This window comes from Dryobates pubescens, chromosome 11 (genome assembly GCF_014839835.1).
Source record: "Dryobates pubescens isolate bDryPub1 chromosome 11, bDryPub1.pri, whole genome shotgun sequence".
In the NCBI taxonomy this organism is placed as follows: Eukaryota; Metazoa; Chordata; class Aves; order Piciformes; family Picidae; genus Dryobates; species Dryobates pubescens.
In genome coordinates this window covers 12,270,156-12,288,555 of record NC_071622.1, presented here as the reverse complement: position 1 = coordinate 12,288,555, position 18,400 = coordinate 12,270,156, and the positions used below count along the sequence as shown (strand labels likewise).

The following is an 18,400-nucleotide window of genomic DNA, read 5'->3' as shown; positions in this document are numbered from 1 at the left end:
CTTTTAGCCTTGGGGGCTGTAGACAAGTGGGGAGCTGTCAGCTCTCCTAGCAGACAGGACTCCTTCCCACAAGTATTTTCATGTGTTGGCTGATGGACAGTTTGCAGTCACTCTGGGTACTGGGGTTGTTATTTTGTTGGTTTTTAATGAATATATTTTGGTGCCAGAGCTGCTAGCTGTGCTCTCTGGGTGCCTCACTTGCCCCAGTCATCACCAGATGAGATGGGAGTCAGAGCCTGCTTCTCTCTGGAAGTCAAAAGGACAAAAAAGGTGTTATCCAGGTCTCAGCTAGGTGTTGCTCAGTTTTAAGAGCTTAAAATGTGGAAGCTGGGAAGATGCCATAAATGTATAGCAAGGCAGGACTGCCACACTTTGGAAAGATTAGTGAGAAGGAGAAAGGGAATTTGGGGGGCATTGGTCAATTGCTGGCTAAAGATGAACTAGCAGTGTGTCCAGGTGGCCAAGAGGACCAGTGGCATCATAGTCTGTATCAGGAATAGTTTGTCCAGCAAGATGAGGGCAGTGATTGCCCTTCTGTGCGGGGTACTGGTGAGGCCTCATCTTCAATACTGGGTTCAGTTCTGGGCCTGTCACTGCAAGAACAACATTTGAGATGCTAGAGTGTGTCCAGAGAAGGGCAGCAAAGCTGGTGAAGGGTCTATAGCATAAATCTTGTGAGGAGCAGCTGATGAAACTGGGGTTGTTTAGTATTGAGAACAGGAGACTGAAGGGAGACCTTCTCACTCTCTACAACTCACTGGAAGGAGGTTGGGGCTGGGTGTGGGTTGCTCTCCCAAGTAACAAGTGATAGGATGAGAAAATATACCCTCAAGTTGCACCAGGTTTAGGTTGGACATGAGGAACAATTTCTAGCCTGAAAGGGTTGCCAAGCCCTGGAAGAGGTTGCCCAGGGCAGTGATGAAGTCCTCATCCCTGGAGGGATTTAAAAGCTGTCTAGATATGGTGCTGAGGGACATGGTTTAGTGGTGACCAGGCAGTTTTGGATTTGGACTTGATGATCTTAAAAGTCTGTTCCAACCATAACAGCTGTATGATTAGGAAGGAAAGGACTGTGTTCCTACGCCTTTCCTTGACTCCTGTCTCTTCCCACCCATTCGCTGCCCTGCGCATCTACAGTCCCTGCTCACCTAAGCCCACCTCTCTTCTCTCTTCATGCTCCCTTCTTCTCTTCCCTCTTGCTTATATGGACTCAGAAGGATTGTATTTTGTATCTATGCTCTAAGGGTCTCTTTTGTTCTTCTGTCTAGGTGTGCTTTGAGAAACCTGCAGTGCCTACTTCCCTCCTGATCTTCCTGGCCTCTGATGGCACTGCCCCAAGCAGCCAGCACAAGCCAAGGGTCACTGTCCAGCTGAGTGACGTGGATGGGCTGAACCACTCTTTGGGTGAGCAACCTATGGGCTGTGGCACCAGTCTGTGCTATGCCAGCAGAAACACTACACTATTGCTGACATCTCTTTGATCTTGGTGCTGCTATCCTCTATCCTTTCTTGCAGCATCTTCTGCTCCCACATGCATCTAATCAAACCAGCTCGGGAAGCCAAAGCTATAAATCAAAAGTTATGAAAAGAGTCCTGCAGGTGAGTTAGTGACTTCTGTCTTTGCCCCATCTCACAGGGATGTATGAGCTCTCATGCCAGCACAACCCTCTTGTCATCCATGTGACCCATGGCCAGGAGGACTCATCCTATTGGGCTGCTTCAGTGCTGTTCAACTTCTCCTCCCCACTCGTGGGCATTGCAGCCGTGGCATTGCGGACCTCAGCTCATTCTGGCTTCTCTGACCGCACCACCTGCCTCCTGCAACACCAGGAGGGACACAGCCATCAGCACTACAGGTATGGTCTCCTCAGGGCACTTCAACAGGCATGCAGAGGCCCTCTTGCCTTTCTGCTTCAGTTGTGGAGGTTTTATCTACTCATTAAGAGGTTTATGACTGTTCTCAGGTGGCTTTTGAGGTGGTGTTGGAAAATCCACTGTAATGAGTCTTGATTTGTTTATCTCAGTGAGGGAGGAGGCAGGAAAACAGATTTTAGCAGGGCCTGTTGTAACAGGACAATGGGTGATGGGTTTGAATTAAAAGAGGAAGATTTAGACTGGATTGCAGGAAGAAATTTTTCACACTGAAGGTGCTGAGACACTGGCCCAGATTGCCCAGAGAGGTGGTAGATTCCCTATCCCTGGAACCATTCCAGGTCAGGTTAAATGAGGCTCTGACCAACCTGCTCTAGTTGGAGATGTTCCTGGTGACTGCAGGGGGCTGGACTAGGTGATCTTTCAAGGTTTCTTCCAACCCAAATGATCGTGAGTCCACAACTTTGTGCAAAGGGCTCTTCCCTCGTGGGAAGATAGCTGAGGAGCTATCACTGAGGGTTACTGCTAAAGCTGAAATGTTGCCTTCTTTAACACATGCTTTATAAGCTTCATCTCCATCCATTCTAGTCTTTCTCACCCTGCAGGAGGTGGGGATGAAGCTCTCCTCCTCATCCTCTGCTCTGTGTTGTTTCCCAATAAATCCCATGCTCTTCAAGTCTGATGCTGCCCCTGTTGTAACAGCAATATCAACAACAGCAGCAATGATGCTTTAATTTATTGCTGTCCACACTTGCAGGCCTCTGTTTGTCTTCATCAAGCAGCAAATGAGAGGTAACATTTGCAGAACAGGCACTGCTCTGTGAGCAGGTCCTCTGGCAAAGGGACAGGGGAGGACTGTCATCCAAAATAGACTAAATAAACAAAGCTGAGTGTGCCAAGCAGGGGCACCGACCCAAGGATGGTGCTCAGCTCAGTCCTAGAGGGGCTGATGACAGCCAGACCTGCCAAGCTTGGCTTTGCTTTTGGATCCAAGGCTCCCTGTAGTTACAAACATTCCCGATCCAGGGCTCTGGTTCAGCCAGTTACTCAAAGCTCACCACTGGGGAACACTGATTTTTTGGTTCCAAGGTTTGCTAGATCTGTGGAGACCTTAAGAGTGAAAGGCTTTGGCTAGGGTCAGCACATCACTGCTGCTGTCATTTGTCTTCTGTTCATGGCCCTGGATGGACAAACACCCCTGACTATGAATGAGTGTGCGTGTGTTTGCCTAAAAGCTTGTGGGATCATGGTACAGTTGATTTATGTAGAGCTCTGGAAGCCATGGAGATCTTCCACTTGCTCTATACTCTTCTGTTTTTTTTCTTCTCTTTTTTTTTTTTTTTTCTTCTTCTAAGTGCATGTGTGATTTATACAGAAACATAAATCTTAGCCAGTCAGCATATAAATATTATTCTCAGCCTTACATTAAAGGATCAACATCCACGTGAAATGCAGTTGGTTTCCCCCTGGTAGCAGTACAGCTATGTACACACAGGCTTCTAAAGCCCCAGCCAACTGATGTGGTTTTTCAATTACAGTTTCTCATCCTTTAAAATAATTTTGTGCTCCTGTTGCTCGAGAGCTTTCCCCTCAGAGGTAACTGCAAGGAGGAATAGATAATCTGGTTGCAGCTGAGCCTTGCTTATGGATGGGGAGAATTATGGAATCACAGAATGGTGGGGCATTGGAAGGAACCTCTGGAGATGTGGAATCCAATGCTCCTCCTAGAGCAGGTTCACCCAGAGCAGGTTGCTCAGGGTTACAATGTCCAGGTGGGTTTGGAATCTCTCCAGAGGAGGGGACTCCACCACCTCCCTGGGCAGCCTTTTCCAATGCCTGACCATTCTTTCAGTGAAGACATTTTCCTTAATATCCAACCTAAACCTTCCTTGGCACAATTTCAGGCCATTCCAGCGGAGGGAATGTAATTTACAGTATTGCTTTTCAGGACAAAAGGCTTGAAGTTTTAGAGGCAGGTGAGGCTCACAGCCTCTAGCAGCCTCGCTAATAATAAAGGCTCTGCCTCTGTTCAGTCAGAGGATATCCAAGCATCCTTCCTTTATTCTATTTTGAGCTCTTATTTCATCTCCCAAACTACTGTACACCAGTATTTTTATTTTTAAGGGTCAATAATCCATTTCATATGAGGCAGGCAAAGCCTGGAGGGTGGGAAAAAAAAAAAAGTCCCTTTGGAAAACCCCAGGAATATAACATCATCAGAAGTTTAGAGACGTTCAGCTGTAAAAGAGCACAGAAGACCAGGTTCTTCCTCTGAAGAACTGACCATTTGCACGCACCCAGCCTCGTTCACACACGGTACGTGCGTGTACTTTCCCAAAATAACCCTAGAAAAGGACAGTAACAAAAGCAACAAAGCAATGAGGTTTCCTGACTCCATTCTAGAAAGGCTCAGTGCCAAAACAATAAATATGTGACAGCTTGGTATTTCTGTAGCATCTTTACATCTTCAAGGGTCTCAGAGTACTTTGCAGGCTGGGGGAAAATGGAGATCATGGTTTTTGCTGATGAAACGCAGCCATCGCCAGGACAGGATACAGCAGGCATTTGATGCTGGAAAGGTGGACCCACCTGAGGCACTGAAGGCTGGAAGAGCACTTGCAGATCAAACCAACATAGTGCCTCTCCCTCACGCCCTACTACCAGCACCAAGAACCCTCTCTCTGCCAGCAGCTCAGGGCTGCTCTTTTCTTTCTGTACTGATCACAATCAGCAGGTGGAGGGAATGCATTTTGTCCCTCTGCTCTGCCTTGCTGGGATCCCACTTGCTATGCTGGTGTCCTCACCACAAGAAGGACAGGGACTTGTTGGCATGGGACCAGAGGAAGCCACAACAACGATCAGGCAGTTGGAGGTCAAGGAGAAATTGGACCTTTAGTGAGTTTCCACTCAGGAAACTTGAACTCATCAACTTCCATCCATTTGTTATTTTTATTTTTAAATTTTTTTTTTAGTATTTGTCTTTATTTATTTTATCTTTGATTTTTTTATCTTTATCTTTATCTTGATTTTTATCTTGATTTTTATCTTGTTTTTTAAAAATTTTATCTTTATTTTCATCTATTTTTTATCTTTTTTATCTTGATTTTTTACCTTTATTTTTTTTACCTTTATTTTTTTTACCTTTATTTTTTTACCTTTATTTTTTTACCTTTATTTTTTTACCTTTATTTTTTTACCTTTTTTTTACCTTTTTTTTAACCTTTATTTTTTTTACCTTTTTTTACCTTTATTTTTTTTACCTTTATTTTTTTACCTTTTTTACCTTTTTTACCTTTTTTACCTTTTATACCTTTATTTATACCTTTATTTTTTACCTTTTTTTTACCTTTTTTTTACCTTTTTTTTACCTTTTTTTTACCTTTTTTTACCTTTAATTTTTTTTACCTTTAATTTTTTTTACCTTTAATTTTTTTTACCTTTAATTTTTTTTTTACCTTTAATTTTTTTTTTACCTTTTATTTTAATTGGCTTTTAATTTACTTTTATTATTTTATTTTAAAACTGAGCTTGTTGTTTTCCTGGATACAGGCTATACACTGACCCAGGAGAGCTTTTTCATTTCTTCCATTATGCTTAATTTTTAAATTTATTTCTAGTGTGTTTTATTTGATGCTAGCAGATGCTGGGAAAAGCTGTGGTGAGTTAATAGGAAAGGTGCTGCAAGGACTACCCAAGTGGGTGGGTTTATTCCCAGGGGAGTGCCCACTTCTGCTCCCTTAAAAATGTTCTATGCATTGAGGTGAATCTGGGTTAGGTTTCTCTTCTTCAGCAAGTGGATGTCAGGGAGAGAAAATCAGACGGAGGAGGCTGTTTCTCTTTTCCAGTACCGAGATGCTGGTGTTTCATTTCCTTCCCTCTGGCCTAGGGTGCTCCACAGTCAGGGATGATACACGAAGTCAATGGATCCTTGTGTTGGGATCTCAAGGTCACCTCTGATGGGCTGAAACATGCTCAGGTCATGATGGACCTCCATCCCTACTCTGACCTCCTAGTGTCTGCGCAGGTTCTGCTTGCATGTGCAGTGAGAGTTGTCTGCTCTGAGGACAGCACATGCTGCCTGGACATCTGTCCCCTGCCTCTCCCAGGCAAGTGCAGCCTCACGAGTGTAGCATGAGGCCCATCAGAGCAGGTTGTGCCTGTACTACACCCAAAATGTCCTTTCTCTTTGACCTGGAGGAACACACTTCAAGAATCACTTGCCTTCCTGGGGCATGGGCACACCTCAGACTCTGTTTCTGTCTTTGACCTCTCAACGTGTCTCTCCTCCAACATTAAAGGCCATTGACCACTGGAGCTTCTCTTGTGTGTCCTTTGACTGGACTGATGGGCAGTGCTGGCCAAGGCTCTACTGTAGGCTTTGACTGGCTTTAACCAGTGACTTCACGGTCCAGCTGTGAGGTGGCAAAGAAAACCCTTTGGAGGTGGCAGGGATCATTTTATTGGGCTGTCCCATTCTGTTTGTTCTCTGCAGCTTAGCTTCTTGAGCTTAATGCTTTGCATATGGGTGCTTTTCAGGATGTTCAAGGCATCTCCTGCCTTTCCCTGAGACTAGCCTCTCTCAGAAAAAAATCTATGTCCCAACACAAGTTTTCCACCAGTTTGAGGTTGTGTCAAATACAGCAGCTGAACAGCTGTAGAAACAGGCTTCTTGGTGTCACCTCACAGAAGGGGTCATCTGGTCTAAATGTGGCCAACCCCTGATACATCAATAGAAGGTGAATAACAACACAGAGCAATTGTGTGAGGTGCAAGATGGGTTTCCTTCCTGATTCCAGTGAAAGATCAACTACCTCCTGGTGAAACCCTGAAGCTTGATCTAAGTTTCATATTCTCTTACTGGTATGGACATTAGGTCATAGAGTGGTTTTGGTTGGAAAAGATCATTGAGACCAACTGTTCTCTAACTCTCCCTCCCGGGGAGCCTATTCTAGTGTTTGATAACCCTTTCAGATGAATCACACAAAGACCTCTGTCCTTCGAATGTCCAGTGAAAAAGGAAAGGAGTGCTGGGACACCCTGAGGTTTGCCTGCAGAGCCCTTGGTGGAGCACTGCAGCCTGCCTGTCACAATCCTCCTCTGCCTTCCCTAATGTCATATACAGGCATTATCATTTTTCATAGGAGCTGGATGAAAGGTGTCCTTAACTCTTGTTACAGCCTGCAGGAGGTGATGAGTCCACCACCTTCCTTGCTGAGCTGTTCTTGTATCTTGTAACCCTCTCTGCTGAGATGTTGCCTCTGATTTCAAGATGAAAGTTATTGCTTTCACTCCATCCTTGTCAGAAAGGTCTAAATGCCTCCTGCCAGCAGACTTCATTGTGTGTGTGTCTGTCTGTCAAGTGATAGATTCTCTCACTATCTCCCCTCTGTCATGATAAATACTTTTCCTTCCTTAAATCTTGTAGCAGAAGTCTTGCAGTCCAGCTGTGTCTTCTGTTTGCAGCTGCCTTTTGAAATCCCTTTTCTATTTCCATCTCTTTCTTGGTGGTGGATGTGGATGAGAAGTGAATTCCTCTGCATGATGGGAGAGGGCAGAAATGAGGTACAGTGTGTTGCTGGGAATCAGATGTGGATAAAGGTTTTCTTTGGGATAGCTGAATATGCATCCTTGAGGAATGCTGGCAGATAAATCCTGCCTGCACAATGGCCTCGTGATGGTTTGAGTTGGAAGGGATCTTAAAAATCATCTACTTCCAAACCCCTCACCATGAGCAGGGACACCTTCCACTAGACCAGATTGCTCAATACCTTGTCCAACCTAGCCTTGAACAGCTCTGGAGCAATGGGCAGGTGGGCCATCTGTCTTCAGGAGGAGTCAGGGTCAGCTCCTCTCATGAGTGATGAAGATACAGACTGAGAAGCTGACTAGATCAAGTTTGACCTAGTCTTCAGCCTCACTTTCTGTGCTTCTATAGATCTATTTTGGTGTAGCAAACAAAAAGCCATGGAAAGAAGCTGTCTGGAAATAGATTAAGATTGATCTGCTCTTGCTCCTTTTTCTTCCTTTGCCACTATGGTTACAGAGAGGCCAAGAGGTCATGTGACATCTTGCTGGTGCCTTTTCTCTGTCTGTGAGGTAGATGACAGCAGCTGACTCACAGGGATATTACTTTTTGCCAAGTTTCTTTGGGAGTCACGTAGAGAAGCAATCATCTCTTCCTGGGATGACAACCTCAGTGCAGATTGTAATCAAGAAGCGTCACCACCGTTGGGTCTGTACACGTAGCCTGCTCCCACAAGCGTGGTTGCCGACAAAGTTCCTGGAAAAGGGAGACCTTTCCCCTTCACAAGAAACACACCCAAAGGGAGAAATTCCCAAGTATTTCCAAAACACCTTTTCTCATTTCTTAGCTATTCTCTTTTGCTAGACCACATTGGGGTAAACATCTTATCTCACTGATGTTCAGTGCTGCAATCCAGACTCCACCACATTACATGTAGGGACTGCTTTTAACTTCAGGAGATTTGGCTGAAGCCTTTCCCTTTCCATCAACGTCTCCTATAACACCCTCTCCCCAAAAATTTGCACCATGAGATGAACTTCTTATTAGAATTTTCCCCTGTTAGAGCTGGAGCTTGATGATAAGGGCTGTTGTAGCAGCAATCTTTGGTCTGGTTAGATATTACAGTAATTTATGGATTATTTATTAGGCAGCTGCACTATATTTGGCTTGGCTTAGCTTGACTTGGGGATATCCATCAGTATTTTCTGGGTTCCATGATGCAATTGCTGTAAAATGTGACATTTCAGCTTTTCAGAATTTGGGCTTTGTCACAACAAAATGATGGCTCTCTACCATTGTTGCCACAATCAGCTCAGCCTGCTCCATCGCTTGCAGTTGCCTCCTGCTTTTAGTGTAGAGAAATGAAGGGTCCTAAAGGAAAAGTTTTTGGTCTAGTTAATAAGTTTGGTCCCATTTCAGAGCGAAGCTCTTATCTTCCCAGAGCAGTGAGGATGATCACTAGGCAGAATTTCACTAATTTCCAGCTCTGAAGCGTTCTTTGATGTGTGAGTTATTGGGCTTGATGAGCCCAGAAAATTGTGCAGGTTGGTGCTGATGTGGAAGAAGTTGGGGAGAACAAAAAATCCTCAGTATTTCATAAAAGTAGTGTTGTCAAATCCTTAGTTTGAGCTTCAAAAGATGCTGGGATAAAAATGGACATTTGGGGGGAATGTTTCATGCAGAAATATAATATTGGCTTGTCCTACATCTTACCCAGCCTGAATCTAAAATGGGGAAAAGTCAGGAGTTTGCAGCTGTGATGCAGGAATTTCATTTATCATCAAAAGGAGAAAGAGCTCCTTCATGCTGAGATCAGAACTGGGCTAACTGCACCATTTCCTCATCCAGCCTTCGTGCGGCTGTTCCAGCCGCTGGGAGCAGTGATTTATGCCATCACTTTACTCAAAGCTTGGTAAGGCATGTGGATCATGATGGGGCCAGACCACATGACTTTCGGTTTTTGGCCTTGTGCTTCTATGCCATCAGGTTCAAGGATGTTGTTGCCCAGAGTGTTACAGTGATAGTCATGATGCTGATGGTAATGACAAAGCAAAGTTTGTTGGCAGAGATGATGTATATTCTTCATGGAAGAATTCTTCATGGTTGTCAAGCTCTGGAACCGGCTGCCCGGGGCAGTGCTGGAGTCCCCATCCCTGGAGGGATTGCAAAGCCGTGTAGATCTGGTGCTGAGGGCCATGGTTTAGTGGTGAGCAGGCAGTGCTGAGTTAATGGTTGGACTTGATGATCTTAAAGGTCTCTTCCAACCAAAACAATTCTATGATTCTATGTATTCTATGTATTTCCCTCCCCCCCCACCTAAGCTTACTGCTATATTTGAGAAAATCAGACAGCTTTCCTCTTCAGGTCTGCTGCATCAGACTTCAAAGCTACATGTAGGATGAAAACAGCCTCTCAGAACTTGAGTTGATAGGTCTTGGGTCACTTCTGAAACAAAAACTTAGTGTGTATCTGTGGATCAGGAGAAATTAGTCACCTTGGACAAAGAGAAAGCTAATTGTTGCTAAAATCCATCTATAAAGAATGTGTGCATGAGTCTGGACGTGTAGGATATATAAAAAGAAATATCTGGGGTGATCTGTAATGATCAATTCTTTAGGTACAATTAACCTGTTTGCATCATAATTTGCATACACAATGTACAAAAGAAAGAAACTTGCTCATCTCTTCATCTACTTTATCCCAGCGTTGCCAGACACATTTCTGAACTGCTGGAAAACCAAGATGTGCCAGGTAGTGCTGAGAAGGATCAGTGCTTCCTTACATCTTAGTTACATACAGCATTGTCCCATCTGATGACATTGCCCCAGACAATGTGCCATTGCTTCATCACCATTGCTGCTCCAACCTGGCCTGGATGAACGTCCCCCAGAAGGTGCCACCACCCCTGCCGAAACCGGTGCAGCAATGGCTGCACGCTCCACAACTCAACACAACAGATGAAGCTAGGGAGCAGATGAAGTTAGGGGTCCTGGTGTGGTCACTCATCTACCCTGTAGCCTACAGTTGCTTGATGAACTCACCACTCACCTCCCAGTCCTACAGAACCACACAGATGATTAAGGGAGTAGAACATCTGCCTTATGAGCAAAGGCTGATGCAGCTGAGTCTCTTTAGCTTGGAGAAGAGGAGACTGAGAGGTGACCTCATTTATGTTTATAAAGATGGTAAAAGCAATGTCAGGAGGATGGCAGCAGGCTCTGCTCAGTGATGTCAAATGATAGGACAAGGTGAATGGGTGTGAACTGGAGCAGAGGAGGTTCCATGTGAATATAGGGAACAGTCTGCCCAGAGAGTTCGTGGCGTCTCCTTTTCTGAAGATACTATAAACCCACCTGGATGCATTCCTGCGTGACTTAGTCTATGTGATCCTGCTCTGGCAAGGGGGTTTGGACTGGATGATCTTTCAATGTTCCTCCCAACCCCTAACTTCTGTGATTCCCACTGTGAGATCTAGGATTTGCTTAGATAACCTCCATGTGCCTAGCAGTCACCAGGAGTAAGGCCTTTCTTGAGGTGGTGTCTTGATGTAACAGCAAGCACCATGGTAGGAGGCAGGTTGCACACCCACCACTCATCTCCCAGCCCTTCTTCCCAAAATGTGGTTCATGATTTGCCTAGATAACCTCTATGTGCACGGAGGCACTCAGGGAGGCAAGGACTGTTTTGCAGTGGTGTGTTGATTGCAGCACCATAGTAGGAGGAATGCTATGCACCACTTGCATCTCCCCACCTGCCTGTGGCTGATAAGGAAGGGGATGGGTTGTTAGAGCACGGTTGGAAAGAGGAGAAGCTCATCCTCTGTGCAGAAGCACAGACTCAAGGCGGCTTAGGACAGCAGCTCTGTCGTGGGGTAGTGGTGTTGTGGACAGGAGCATGTGTACGTGTGCTGGGGGCACAAGCAGGGAGCAAAGCAACTGCAGGAGGGGAAGGGAGAGGGCTTCAATTGGTACCAGATGCCCTCAGAAGCTAATGACCTGACAAACGCTCTGCTCATAAAACAAATTCTTTAAAAAGGAAGCAAATGGAAATATAAGCTAGTGAAAGAATTTGCAGCAGCTGCCCTGAAACCATTTCTCACTTCATAAACAGGTCTGCATTGAAAAAACAGCCCCTTTCTTCTTGTTCTCCTTTGTGGTCCCCTCCTGTGCCCACCGGCTCTTAGAGGGCTGTGGCCTGCAGGTTTCCACCGTGCCTTTGGCTCCGGTGGACTTGTCCGGAGTCAAAAGCACATCGCATTCCCCTAACGCTGCTGCCGGCACAGCGAGCCTTCTGAAGGCTTGAAAACGGCTTTTGGGTGTCGGATGTGGGATTTCTAGCCATGCATTCTTGGCTGGAGAAGTTGAGCGAGTGCAACAGGCAAAGACTATCTCTGCCTCCCCTGGGAGGAACACGCAGCTGACGTGCCTGAGGGATGGGATCTGGGCGAGCTTGTGGGGCCCTGTGACCCTTGTAAGGGTCGACAAGGCCAAACGCAAAGACTTGCACCTGGGTCAGGGCAATTCCTAACATCAACACAGACTAGGGGATGAAGGGATGGAGAACAGCCCTGCAGAGAAATACTTGGGAGTGCTGGAGGGTGAAAAGCTCAACATGAGCTGGCACTGTGTACTCACAGCCCAGCCCTTTAAACTGTCTCCTGGGCTGATCCCCAGCAGCTTGGGCAGGGAGGGGATTCTGCCCCTCTGCTTCACTCTGCTGAGACCCCACCTGCAGTGATGATGGGTCCTTCAGCTCTGGAGCCCTATGAGGAGCCCTATGAGGAGAGGCTGAGGGAGCTGGGATTGTTTAGCCTGGAGAAGAGAAGGATCAGCGGTGACCTCATTGCCCTCTACAACTACCTGAAAGGTGGTTGTAGACAGGAAGGGGTTGGTCTCTTCTCCCAGGCAACCAGCACCAGAACAAGGGGACACAGTCTCAAGCTGCGCCAGGGGAAGTTTAGGCTCGAGGTGAGGAGGAAGTTCTTCACTGAGCGAGTCATTCGTCATTGGAATGTGCTGCCCAGGGAGGTGGTGGAGTCAACGTCCCTGGAGGTGTTCAAGGGGAGATTGGACGTGGCACTTGGTGCCATGGTCTAGTCATGAGGTCTGTTGGGACAGGTTGGACTTGATGATCCTTGGGGTCTCTTCCAACCTTAGTTATACTGTGGAGTCCTCAGCACAGCAGAGACATGGACCTGTTGGAGTGGAGCCAGAGGAGGCCACAGCGATGATGGGGGTGCTGTAAGCCCTCTGCTGTGAGAAGGCTGAGAGACTTGGGTTTGTTCAGCCAGGAGAAGAGAATGCTTCATTTCATCTCAGGTAATTAATCTACTGGCTGTTTTTCACTGATGGAGACTGGAGCCTTCTTACCAACACTCCTCTTCACTATAGGATTATTTGATGGTTAATCAATCAGAATTAATCAAGGACCACTAAGAACTGGTCCTTGGTGGGAAGCTACTGCAGTGAGAAAAGGGCAATTTATTACCAAGGGATGGGTGACACATTGCAAGCTTTCCTAGGACCTCTCATAACTTCAGGTGGTGCACAGGGAGGATAATTCCTCCTTTTAGCTGCATCTCACCTTGGTGGCCACAGCTGAGCCTGTAGAGCTGGACAGGTGTGTGCTGAGATGGTCTTAATCCCAAAGAACCTGGCATCAAACATGCACAGGTTTGAGACTCTGCCTGGGCCTGTGGGAAGAGTAGAGGTGCTGAAGACTGTCAAGGGGGAGTGGGAAGGTGACAAGAGTAGGGTGGAGAAGACAGCTGCAGTATGTCTAGCTTCTCACTTTGCTGTAGCTATGTGGACACAAAGCTTTGGCAATCCTGCTGCCAGGTCTGGGGAGCGCTGCACAGTCTGACAAACAGCTCAGGGATGGTTTCCTAATGTCTGCAGAGATTTCTCCTCTGCTATACATTTCATTGCAGTTGGTGAAGCCTCTGTGGGTTCTCTGATGTTTAATACAGAATTTGACATACCCATTGCCCTTCTATCAGTGGAAGTCTTTTCTTCCTGGCCATCTTCCTTCCTGCACATCTTACCTAAGGGTGACTGAAACTGAGGCATGGATTCCAAGTTTACAAGCAAGGAGAAACACCTGATGTCACTATCTGGACTTGGTTGCCTTTGGAAAGCACACATCTCTTGCTGTCTACTGCCTGTCCCCAAATACTAGTGACTGAGACTCATGCATGAGCAGAGGACGGTAGGACACCTACAGCACTGCAGAGCACAGCTCAGAGTACAGACCTCTCTTGCCACAAGTTATTTAGTGTCCAGTGTGATTTGAGCATGTTGGAGATGAGACATTGTCATGTGGTGGAGACCATCTTACTCCTGGAGAAGCTGCAGCCCTCTCAGGAAGGTGCTACAGTGACTGCTGTACATAGCTCTCCACCTTGTGCTTGCAGGTAGGCTGCTTGATAGGACCATCTCGTGTCAGCTCTCCTGTTTTGGAACATGGGACAGTTGTGACCTTGCTGAACATGCCATCTGCCTGCCCTCTCCCTGTCATGTCCTTCTTATCATTCTCTTGGTCCACCTATGTGGGGCACCACCAGCTCCTTTGGTACTAGGCTGAGTGCAAGCTCTGTGCAATGAAGATTGCACACCCTGGGGCAGAGGAGATGGAGCAGCGCCACCAGACAGCATGGACTTTGGAAGGAGCATTGTAGGGCCATGCCTCCTTTCAGCAGCTTGGAAGGACATGATGGTCTGTGGGAAGGTGTGACTTGGGGTTGGGTAGAGGTCCTGTCAAGGCAGAGCTGGGAAAAAGTACCATCCTTGTGTCATCAGCAGGAGACTTCAAGCCTGGTAGAAGCTGAAGCTGAGAGATAGGTGTGTATCTCTGTAAGCATCTGTGATCTGCTCTGCATCCCATGCAGGGACCATCCAGAGAGTCCCTTCTTGCTAAAAACAGTGTTAGGTCCCATTGGTTGATCCCTTCCCTTTCTCCTCCACAGCTGTGCCCACGGTGCCTGTGCAGGATGGGGAAGCTGCAAACAGCCTCTGCTTGCTCACGCTGCCGTCCTCAGCTGTACCTCTGACGGTCCAAGGCACATGGTGTGCACTGCTGCCTGCGAAAAGGGCTTTGTCCTCCACTCCAGCAATGGGAAGAGCCTGGCCTCCATGCAGGTGAGTGGACCTGAGGGTAAGGGTGACCTCAGCCCACTAGACCAAGAGCTAGTTAAGGAAGATTTAACCACTCTGAAGCAGTTGGGGTGACCCCAGGATACCTTGTTCCTCCTGCCCTCATCTACTTGCTGTTTTTCCAACAAACTTCAACCCAAAGAAGGCTTTGGTGCTGGAACTCTGTGCTGCTGACTGGAGGTTCTGCTCTGCAGACCTGCCCCTCTCCTTCCCTCACTGCAGACCCAGCTCTGCTAGCCCAAAAGCCACTGCAGGAGATGGAGTCATAGAATTGTTTTGGTTGGAAAAGACCTCCAAGATCACTGACTCTGATACTCCAAGCTAGGGTGATGCACTCCTACAGAGGGAGACGTAGGCGCTTCTCCAGATGGGCATTGCTGGGAGGGTTAAACATCCTGGGATGTTTTTTCTCTTAAAGCTGAAGTGAGTGGCTCAGGAAAGAATGAAGTCATTGCAGAGAGACTATATTTAGAGGCAGCTGAGAGCATGGAGAGCTTTTCTTCCTTTGTGTTGCATTGCAGTAATGCTGCCCATGCCAGCAGGACAGCACAGAGGTCACCATGAAAGAGTCCATTCTATTTTCCAGAGGGCCGGGGATGTCTTGTAAAAACCACAAGCCACCATGGCTCTATGTGACAGAGAAGACCTGGAACTGATACATCCTTGGGAGCTGAGCTGCCTTGGGTCCAGGCAGTCACCTCGGCAGAATTGTGGGCACAGTGTGTCCTCTCCCTAGGCTGTTTCTGGAGGGGGAACAGGAGACAGTCTCCGTGTTTGAGCTGGTCTCCATATCAGCAAGAGTGGGGTGGAGACAGATGGAGGTGGGTCAGGTAATAGCAGCAGGGTGGAGCTTTCCTTTCCTTGGAGAGTTGTGAGGGCAGGTTTCTCGTGCTGCAGCCATTTGTGCTTGTCCAAGGAGAGGTGGGCACTGGAAAGGGCAATGGGACAGCTGGGGGTGCACCGCTCAGCCCCTTGTCACCAGGGAGGTTTTTAATTACATGGTGACATGGCTCTGGGGGCTGAGCATGCCCAGAGGAAACAAAACGTCCCCCAAAACAAAACCGCACAAATCTGCCTCGGGTGGCACTTTTCTCACTTTTGGCAGTGAGATGGGAAACTTCTGGACAGAGCTTTGTAACGTGGCTGTCACAGCAGATGGCATCTTGTAGGCACCTTGTAAGCATCTTGTCCTGAGCCCTCCAGTGATGTTACTGGTTTGGCTCTGTGACCCTACTCTTCTGAGGCATTGTGGGGAAAATGCTCACAGCTCTTTCCTGAGCATCTACCCCACCTGGGTCAGCTACACCGTGATCCTGCAAGGCTACAAAGATGACGAGGGGACTGGAACATCTCTCTTATGAGGAAAGACAGAGGGAATTGGTCTTTCTGGTCTGGAAAAGAGAGGACTTGAGGGGTGATCTTCTCAATGCTTAGAAATGCTTAAAGGGTGAGTGTCAGGAGGGTGGGGCCAGTCTTTGTTCAGCGGCTGCCCAGAGAGGTGGTGGAGTCTCTATCTCTGGAAACATGCAAAACCCACCTGGATGTGTTCCCGTGTGACCTTCTTTAGGTGAACCTGCCTTGTCAAGATTGGACTTGATGATCTCCAGAGGTCTCTTCCAAACCCTACCAATCTGTGATTCTGTGTGCACTCAAGAGTACCAGACTCAAATTTAGTGGTCTTCTTCAGAACCACCACTTCCAGGTTCAATGAGAGAATGGATCACACATTTGACTATATGAGCAGCCAGTGAAGGGACATCGGGAACAGCTGCAAGACAGTTTGAAGACCCTGCCTCAGGACTGCTAGGCTGGGGTTACTATTTTTGGATTGGAAATCATAGAACATTGTGGTTGGAAGGGAGCTTTAAAATATCACCTAGTCCAACCCCCCTGCCATGGCAACAGACACCTGCTAGACACTTTCTGCTAGACTAGGTTCCCCATGCCACACCATCATCCAGCACTCTGTTTTGGTGAAGACCATGGCACAGGCTGATCATGCATAGTGGTGGGACCACAGGGAGCTAGGCTGTCATCCAGTTCCCCCCCAGAAGGACTGTGTAATTTGGATATGTAAATGAAGTTATATGAACCTCTGATTCCAGTGGGGTCTGTGGAACAGAGAATGTGGGGAAAACGTTCAACAGGAGAGCTGCCCCTCAATGGCTACAGCAAGACTTGATCTCCTAGGGGAGAAAATTGCAGTGCAGAGAGCTGGGAATACCTCGTAGCTCGGTTGTGGTGTTTTCATTTTTCCCTTGAGGTCCTCTGCTAACACTCAGCATCATGCAGCTAATGTTGCATGTTTTGTCTTGAGCAGAAAGCTTGAGTGTTACCCCGAGGGCCATTCACTGCTTTCACACCCCAAAATCACCCCAGGTAATTGTAAGAGGTTTCATGACTCAGTGCCCAGAATAGGGAGAAAGGGCACACTGGTAAGGAAAAATGAAGGGATTCTCTACTTACTCTGAAGCCTGAGTTAGCCCTTTCTGCTGTGATGGCAAACCAGTAGATTCAAGGCCAAGATGTGATGGGGCTCTGAGCAACCCGATCTAGTTAAACCTATCTCTATGATCTGTGATTGAAGCTCATTTGCAGAGGTCTGATAGAGCCTTGCTTTCTCCACAGGAGGAGGTGGTGCTGATGTGCAACTCAGGATGGTGGGACAGATCTGTGACTTGTGACCCTGTTGACTGTGGTGTCCCTGACCAGTCCCACGTGTACTATGCTGAGTTCTCCTGCCCCAAGGGTACAACCTACCTGCAGAGATGTTCCTTCTCCTGCATCCACCCAGCCAAGCTTCAAGGTATGTTCTGAAGTGCTAGGAGGTTTAAGCTGCATATCAGGAACAAATTCTTTACTGTGAGAGTGGTGAGACACTGGAACAGGTTGCCCAGGGAAGTTGTGGATGCCCCCTCCTTGGAGGTGTTCAAGACCAGGTTGGATGGGGCCTTGAGCAGCTTGGTGTAGTGGAAGGTGTCCCCATCCATGGGATGGGGGGTGGAACTAGATGATCTTTAAGGTCCCTTCCAACCCAAACCATTCTGTGATTTAACCACTCTTTTTGGAGACACCTTTCTGTACTTCTTTCAAGCTGTTCAAACTGGGCACTGCTCCTTTGATTTCCCATTTATCCTGGCTTCTGCCAGCTGAGGGACTTCCCAAAACAGTGGACATCTATCTGCCTTGACTGGAGACACCACAGTGTGGGCATAATTCCCTCTGACTCCCATTCTCTAACTGCAAGCCCATATCCATCCACCTCAGGGTGCAGGGATGTCTTCTCCTGATAGCCTGTGAGGTCTGGCAGCCTCCAGTATTATGGGGATGAAGTAGGCCAGTAGTGTGCAGGCAGCCAGTGAGGACAGACAGAGAGGACTTCAGAAAGCCCAAAGTGGCTTGGTGCCTGGTGGCTGTGGGAAAGCCTGTGGTTCAGGAGGCCTGAGACTGTATAAAGCCATAGAGACTGATGCCTACAGCTGCAGAGTGGTCTGGGAGATGCTCACCACTCAGACACACAGCAGCCCCCCAGACACTCTATGGCCTGGCTTTCGTTCTGCCGACTCCATCAAGAGCCGCAGGAATGTTTTTAAGCCTTGCTGGAGAAAGAGAGCTACTGTTCCTGTCTGTGCAAGGCTGAGCTGGACAGGCTTCCAGGGGTAATTGCCTTGACAGCTTCAAGCATAGGGACTTTATGCGAGTTTCCACCAGCGCCTTTGCTCCGAACAATCACATACAACAAATCATTTTAATGGGTGCCCTATTTTATGGAGACATTTATAGCCAAACCCTAGGAAAATCATTTACATTTTCTTTCTTTCTTTCTGTCTTTCTTTCTTTCTTTTTCCTCCCC

General features: G+C 47.3%; 1 protein-coding gene across 1 annotated transcript in view; it reads left to right on the top strand.

Annotated features, from left to right (window-relative positions):
- PAPPA2 (pappalysin 2) overlaps positions 1-18,400 on the top strand; it is a 105,612-nt gene that overhangs the window by 51,020 nt on the left and 36,192 nt on the right. The window contains exons 12-15 of the mRNA XM_054165726.1: positions 1,269-1,404; positions 1,637-1,856; positions 14,361-14,532; positions 17,176-17,353. Coding sequence (XP_054021701.1) covers positions 1,269-1,404; positions 1,637-1,856; positions 14,361-14,532; positions 17,176-17,353 — 706 coding nt within the window. The remainder of the gene's footprint in view (positions 1-1,268; positions 1,405-1,636; positions 1,857-14,360; positions 14,533-17,175; positions 17,354-18,400) is intronic.